Genomic DNA, 8,503 nt, shown 5'->3' with positions numbered 1-8,503 from the left:
ATGTTGGTCAGGCTGATCTTGAACTCCCGACCTTAGGTGATCTGCCTACCTGGACCTCTCAAAGTGCTGAGATTACCGGCGTCAACCACTGCTCCCAGCCTTAACTGTCTTTAAATAAGTTAAGTGCTAACTAGTTTGGGCTAACACTCTCGGCAATTTTGGCCTATTTAAATTTGTAGTACATCTTTCTCTCAAGTGTTACACTCACAATAGGTGGTAGAATGTTCCTGGTTATACTAGTTCATATTTGAAATACAAACCTGCCTGAGTCATACTGGTTTGTTGACTGTAAGAGAAAAAACTGGGAGAAGAGGAAGGCATTTTTTTGTTGTTGTTGCTTTTGACAAACATTCAGCGACTAAGATAATGAAAACAAGGAAAACTGAGGAAAGTATCTCCAACATTGACCAACATTCTTTCCACATTTGCTAAATAGATATTTGTAAGGTGACTCAAAATGGCCTCAAGTACATACACTTTCTTCTTTAGTATAGTAGAGTGTTTTTTGAAAGGGAAAGACTGATTATCTTTCCAGAATATTGATTCCTACCAAAAAAGATTGGGATCATAAATTATGTTTCTGTGATCAGGATTTGTATAAATAGTCACTGTTCATTAACCGCAACATTGACAAAAACGTTTTTTTAAATATCTATATTATTAAAATTATTTTTGTGTCATGTAAACTATAATCTTCTGATTATAGCATGGTGTAAAATCGGCAACATGTGATACAATATAAAGAAATCCACTGTAATTTTCTTTTTAAGTTTCACTCAATTGTAAGTTAATATGTTCCTTTGGGGACCTCCTTCCTGCTCCACCCCTTGGCATTGACACATGTAACGCATAGTCTCACTGATTGTTCTTTATTTATTCAATTTGTCCCAAAGCTTTCTGTCATATTCACTTTCTTTCACATTATTTGGTCTGAATTACATCAGTGTTTGGTCATCATTTTCTTGAGAATTGTTTTGTTTGTATTCTTTTCTCTAATGATAATATAGAGGGGTAACAAATTCACATACAAATGGGATTCTTAATGTTCCTACTTTGTTCTTTTTTTATTATTCTTTAGACATTTTGTTTGAAAATTTTTAAATTCTGCCAGCAATATTTTCTCTAAAACAAAAGACTTAGATTATAGCATTACAACTTTCCAACTACAATAAAAATCTTAATCTTGAAGGTCAGCCCAGATTGATAGAAAACTATGTGAAGTTCTCAGAATAGTATGTGGTTCTGGCCAGTCATGGATGTCTGAACGTATTTTATGGAGTACCCAGAACATTATTTTGCCAGTATTATAAGTTGATAAGATATTTTTATTCTGGTGTGTGTGTATGAAAGGAGTACTTGTGCAATTAATGTGTTTTGTGAATTTTTCTCACAGTGGGAAATTGTGGAATTTTTATCGTTGTATGTTAACATCTCATCTTCTAGGTATAGTGTGCTTTTTAAAACAATCTGTATGCTAAATAAATGGACATTAAGTAGTACCTTAAAAGGTGTATTTTTTTTTTTTAGGAGTTAGAGTATATGCCCAATTTCAATTTCTTAATCTCATTCCAAAGAAGAAGCAGAAATATAACTGTGATAGTACCAGTGTTATTTGGGATTTTTAAAAATTTAACAAATTTAAACTTGGTGCTCTTCCATCCAACATAACCACCATTTAGCATTTCTTGGATAAAATAAGGTTTGAAAAAATATATATAGCTCACTACCAGCTTTAAAATATGTAATCTGAAATCATTCCAAAATATTTTAAGACAAATTTGGCAGAGCCTTTATTTTTTAAATAGCATGGAATTTGATGTAGGTTTTAAAATAATTTTAGAATTAGTTACAGATGATTTAGTTTGTCATTCTTCCTAGGGGGAAAAATATTTTAAATCTTAAGACAGGCAAAGTACCATAGTGCTGACCACATACTATGCAGTTATCATTGTTTCCAGTCAAGTTATTGTGAACTATGTTGCTAGGTTTATTTTATTATGCAAGTCTCAATTTCAAAGTTTCTAATTTTATGACAATTTTATTACCTATATTTGGTCAAGACATTTTTAATATTCAGACTTATAAGAATGTATCTTCTGGTACCTACTGAGTATTGAATATATATTTAGACTCCTCTGAAATATTTATAGTATGATCTACCTAGTAATTCACTTGGTATTTTTTCTTCAGTGAAAAAACAAGGTAAGACTATGAGTGCAGTGTGATCTCTGATCTGATCTCTGCCTGGGCACATCCATCCCCCATGGGGGAAAAATACATATGAAGGAAATATAACTAAGTGTTAATAGTATTTATTATTGGGGGTGGCAAGATAGAAGGTAAATTATGAATGGTTTTGATATTTTCTTCTTATATAATTTTCAAAATTATCTGCAGTATGGTGTCTATTACCTCTCTAATTAGAAAATAAATTTCCTCAATTTATTCTAACTTAATTGAATTACTAAAAATGATGTTCCTGTTATACTCTCTGTACTGACAAGCACTAGTAGAATTGTAAAGTCCAAAATACAAATGATATCAAATTGATATCACCATAATAAATGTTTAAAAATATTCTGATGCTAAATGGACTTTTAAAAAGTTCAAAATTACTTTCCTATATTTACAAGAAATAAATGGCTTTATCTCAAAAGTTTATATTAATAAATTAATCTTACCTGAGATGAGTTAATAAAAGCTCAAAGTATAGAAAGGGAATTTTGCTTTTAATCCCGAAATTTATGAATGCCAATTTTTTATCAAGTGCATTTTATTTAAAAATAACTCAAATGTAAGAATAATCTAGGGAACATATCAAAATTCATGCTGGTTCGTACCATCAGAGGTTTTGATTAAGAAAGTCTAAAGTCCTAGGAACCTCTATTTTAAACCAGCATCCCACATGATTCTGATGCGGGTGATCCAACTGACCATATTAGATTGTTTATTCTCTTCCTCTCTCATTCCATGGCAAGAGCTATGGTCATTTTCAGTACCGTAGATAAAATCTTGCATTTACGTAATTTGATCTGTTTTCTCTGGCCTCCAAGGTATGGCGCATTCGTCCCCAACAGTTTCAGAATACAACAAACTAGGGTAAGGGAAGAAGAAGTTAGAACTTTTGTTTTTAATTTTATCCCATATATTTAATTTCTATTAATGTATGTTCATAGTGTATATAATTACTGAAAGAATTTTAAGTAGCTTGTAAATTGTTTAGCACTTTAGTCTCAGGAATACTATGTTCACTTTTTGTGATGGAGTATTAGTCATAAATGTTAAATATTTTACATTTTACTGTCAAGTGAAAATTAATTGTGTTTTTGATTGTGTGCTTCCCTATTCCCTTTTGTCCCCTATATCAGGTGATGCTTTTCCTTGGACGATCAGCTTACATCATTTCAGCATATATACCCTTCTTGGAAAACAAGTGACACTTTGCCTAGTGGAACCTATGGGTTGCACCTCCACTCTAGCTGTCACGTCTCAAAAATTACTTGCTACGGGACCTGATACACGACATTCATTTGTTGTCTGTCTCCATGTTGACCTAGAGTCACTAGAGATAAAATGCTCTAATCCCCAGGTTGGTACATTTGATTTATGAAAGGAAATTTAAAGTAATGTGATTTAAAAGCAATTGTTATCCTTTTTGTTGAAGGGTTTCTCTTCTCTTAAGTATCCTAAATTATTTTTAACTTTGCCATCAAGATCAGGGTGGTTAGATTAAGAATTGCTTTGAAGCTCTCTCAAGTTGTGTAATTTAAACTCTTCTGAAAATGTAATGGTGGCAGCACAAATGTATCTTTTGGCCGGTGGCATGAAATCAGTTGCAGATGTAATGTTTTTAAACACTGAAGAACTATTTTACTGTCAAACTGGAAGAGTCTGTTGAACTGATCAAATGTAATTTTCATTCAGATTCTCACTCAGAACTTCTTTGCTTATGATGCAATATTTTTAAAAAGAAAAAGATTTCAGTTGTCATAGACCAATCATGCTGTATCTTGTAATTTTACAGTTTAATGTGAATTCAGATCACCTGTGTTTACACAAATAATTAGTTGCATACAATTTAGCACTTGTTTATTTAACCTCAGATAGACTGTGCTATATTTTCTCTGTAGATTGTCAAAGCTGAATACTATTTAGAGTTATATTTTAAAATAATCCTTTTTAGAAGATTATTGGACACTCTAGGTCAATATTGATAAATTTATATTTATCGTAGCATTAATTGTTATAAGCCAGTTTTTAAAGAGTGTTTTTTTAAGTAGGTTCAAGTTAGTTGAGCTTGATGGCACATTCCTGTAGTCCTGGCTACTCAGGAGGCCAAGGCAGGAGGATCACTTGAGCCCAGAAGTTAGAGGCTGTAGTGTCCTATGATTGCACCTGGGAATAGCCACTGCACTCCAGCCTGGGCAATAAAGCAAGACTCTTTCTCTCAAAATTTTTTGTTTTGTTTTAATTGACTTTATTTTTTAATTTTTTAATTTTTAATTTTTTTTTAATTATACTTTTAAGTTCTAGGGTACATATGCACAATGTGCAAGTTTGTTACATATGTATACTTGTGCCATGTTGGTGTGCTGCACCCATCAACTCGTCAGCACCCATCAATTCATCATTTATATCAGGTATTTAACATTTTCATTTAGTGTAATAATATCTGAACTCACTTGGTAATTTACTATTCATCTGTTTTTCCTGCCTTTTTTGTTACTCTGTTCCCCTTTTACTACTTTATGTGCTTTATATCTGTATTTTAGTGTACCATTTCATTTTCTCTATTCATTTTTTTACTATGTATATTTTTAATGGTGGCTCTGGGAACTGTATTATGACTTGAATTTACATTCCACCTCGGTTAAACTCCTAAATTAATTCTGGTGAATTACGGAAAATTTGTTCTAATTTATATCTAATCTTTATCCCCCTGTATTGACACATATATTATATCTACGTGTAATATAACCCAATGTTACAGTGTTATAAATGTTGTATATATTCAGTAGCATTTTCAAGTACTTAAGAGGAGAAATGACGAATACTGTATCTGTAGAGTCTTCATACAACCCAAATATTTGTTATATCCAGTGCTTTTCGTTTCTTTCTGTACATTGGAGTTAACACCTGAAAGATTGAAGGACAAGGTGTTTCTGGTAAGGAAGATCTGACACCATTGAATAATCTGAGTGCTTGTTTATGAGAGAACATCTTTGTTTCACTTTTAGTTTTGAAGGATAGTTTTGCTGGATATAAAATTATTGGTTGACAGTTTTTTTTTTTTCCTTCCTTGGTAGTGTTATCAGTTTCCACTGATAGTATTGCTGAGTGTGGACATTGTTCACCACTTCAAATCAAGTGACCTCTCTTTGATCATGGCAGCAATGCCACCAGTCCTCATAGCTTGCCTTGTAGAACCTCCTCTGTGGTAGAGATAGAAATGGCCTCATGCAAGAACATCACAGATTCTCACTCTTCTTATCCAAAGTTCAACAGTTCTTCAAGCATCAATGCTTTTCTCATTATTTTAATCCCAAAGTGCTGAAATGGTTGTGTTTTTTGTTAAATGTTGTATCAACTATATCTAGCTTTGCAGTTTATTTTTGGAAAGATGATTTAAAAAAAAACTTATTTGGCCATAACTGCAAGTCTAACCCAAATTCTCTTCTTTTCTCAAGCTACTTCATATATTACTAGTTGTTGTTGTTGTTGTTGTTTTTAATATTTAGCCTGGAAATGATTGCATTTCACTGTCTCCTTAGATTGGCCCCATTACAAGTAAGGAAATGCAATGCATTGTGACCTATGCAGAAAGAATTACTGGTGACTGCTTTATACTGAAGACAACTGTGAGTGTGGTAGGCAGAGTTTGTGCAATGAATAGCACAAATGTATAATTACATACTCTCTCAGATTTTCATTTTCATGAAATGAAGTCCAGCTTTGGATCATTCCAACTCTGTGACATCTGAGGTTTTCTTCTTATGTTCCTGACAATATTTAGGAAAAATTACTTCTGAGTTTCATTAATGATTTTGCAAGCTTTTCTAACTTATTTAATGTCTTTCCATTCCTTATAGTAGCTATGATAATTTTTTTTTTTTACCAATTTCTTTAAGATTATATAATTGTTTTCCCCACTCGACAGGCAACCTTCGTATTACTTCAGTGGAAGTGAGTGAAAGCATTGACAGTTTCTCACCCAGACCCATCAAATTCCTAGTAAAGAGCCTTTGCAATTCTCGTAGAATATTTCTCTTCCAAATAGTTCCACAGTTCACTCTTCGAAGAATTCCATTTTCTCATAGAGACCTTACTAGAGTATGGTATCTTAAAATGACACCACCATCAACTAGTGTCCCATTACCCTGCTAATTGTTCTCCAGAGCTTTTATCAACATTGACATACTAAATATCAGTTGATTAATAGTTGATTATGTTTCTACCACTAGAATGCAAGCTCTTTGAAAACAATGAGTGTGTATTGCTCAGTACTGTGTCCCTAGATCCTAGAATGAGGTCACATAATTTTAACTCAGAATATTTGTTCAACAAAAGAATCTACCTTACTAGAAGCAATCCTTATACTGCTGCCAATGCTTAAGACCCAGCCATTTTTACTCATTCATTCCCTTCCCTCCCTCCCTCCCTCCCTCCCTCCCTTCCTTCTTTCCTTCCTTCCAATTTCCTTTCTTTCAACTTCCTAACTTTTCCCTCCCTCCCTCCATCTCTTCCTTTTGTGTACTGTATGCTATGCACTGTGTTTTTAGAGAACTTGCTTATAAACTCTTTATTTTCCCCATGTTGGCATGTAAGAATATCAAGATATCTTTTCACCTTATCCAATTAGGACACCAAACCTTTTAGTTGTCAAATCGAATAGAACTTTTTAAAATTCTTGACATCATTGCTTGATTCCTTCTTGAATACCTTCCTAACTTCTGGATAACCACTCTCTTTTGGTTTTCTGTGGATCTTGGCCATTCTTTCTGAACGTTCTTCATGGGCTCTTTTTCCCTTTCCTCTGCCTTTCTCTTAAACACAGGTATTCTTCCTATGTACAGCTTTCCTAAACTTTAGCTATCATCTTTCACTGATAGTTTACAAATCTGTAAGATTTTCACATGCCTGACTTCTTTGTTCTTTTCTTATATGCCCAGATACCCATTTTAGCTATACCTGTACTAATGTTAAGGACTGAATATTTGTGTTCCCTCAAATTCATATGTTGAGCCCTTAACATCCAATGTGATGGTTAGGAGGTGAGGCATTTAGAAGGTATTTAGGTTTCTGTGACATCACGAGATTGGAGCCAGTGGGATTAGTGCCTTAAGAAGAAAAGGAAGAAATACCAGAGTTTCCTCTCTCTCGGCCATGTGAGAACACAGCAAGAAGGTTATCTGATTGTTTTCCAGCTTCAGAGAGTGTTCTTACCAGGAACCAAATCTGCCAGCACCTTGATGCTGGAATTCCCAGAACTCTTAGAGATGAATGTCTATTGTTTAAGTCACTAGTCTATGGTATTTTGTTATACCAGCCTCTGCTGACTACAGGACAGCTATCCATCCCATGGCACTGATGTTACTGATAGGATCTTGTCTTATCGAGTAGTAGGAGTCTTCAATACCAATTTACCCTAAGTCACACATTGTTATAATATTCACATTTTCAGCAAAACTATAGGGTAACTACTAATGCCTTTGTTGTCTGAAGGGCAATGCTAGTCTTTTCAGTCCCTTCTTCTTTTAAAAGCAGTGATTATTCTAGTTTTGCATTGTTTACTATTGAAATAATGTTTTAGACAATCTTAGAGGATTGTATTTCTTTATGAATAATGAAATGTTGATGAACAAGCCATGATTAAACCAGTAATGACTTTCAGAAGTAAATAATAGTTTTATTAGTATAGATTTCTATATGTAAAAGATTTTTCACAAATTTGAAATCAATTATCTCTTATTATTATTATATTTTGTACATGCAATACATTTCACATTTCCTACAAAACAGTATTCCAAATGTAGAATCTTCGTTACAGCACAAATAAAACTGTAGGTTGCTCATTTTCATTTCCTTTCTTTCTATGCCTTTCAACTGTCTTCCTCTTCCATGAAGATGGGCTAGATATCATTTATAATGTCTTGATTTTGTTTTGAAGTACCTATTACTTAAATTAACATCACTTAGAATTAACAAACACCTCATATTAACTGTCTATTTTATTTTATTTTATTTTATTTTATTTTATTTTATTTTATTTTATTTTATTTTAAGATGGAGTTTCGCCCTTGTAGCTCAGGCTGGAGTGTGATGGCATGATCTTGGCTCACGGGAACCTTTGCCTCCCATATTCAATAGATTCTCCTGCCTCAGCCTCCTAAGTAACTGGGATTACAGGCATGCGCCACCACGCCTGGCTAGTTTTTTTGTATTTTTAGTAGAGACAGGTTTTCTCCATGTTGGTCAGGCTGATCTTGAACTCCCGACCTTAGGT

General features: G+C 33.4%; 1 protein-coding gene across 1 annotated transcript in view; it reads left to right on the top strand.

Annotated features, from left to right (window-relative positions):
• Positions 1-8,503, top strand: part of VPS13B (vacuolar protein sorting 13 homolog B (yeast)) — an 873,819-nt gene that overhangs the window by 438,442 nt on the left and 426,874 nt on the right. Inside the window, exon 24 of the mRNA XM_011931782.1 lies at positions 3,369-3,589. Within this exon, the coding sequence (XP_011787172.1) occupies positions 3,369-3,589 (221 nt within the window). The remainder of the gene's footprint in view (positions 1-3,368; positions 3,590-8,503) is intronic.

This window comes from Colobus angolensis, unplaced genomic scaffold, assembly GCF_000951035.1.
Source record: "Colobus angolensis palliatus isolate OR3802 unplaced genomic scaffold, Cang.pa_1.0 Scaffold121, whole genome shotgun sequence".
In the NCBI taxonomy this organism is placed as follows: Eukaryota; Metazoa; Chordata; class Mammalia; order Primates; family Cercopithecidae; genus Colobus; species Colobus angolensis.
Note: the sequence above shows the minus strand (reverse complement) of the source record. Positions and strands in the feature narration are given on the sequence as shown.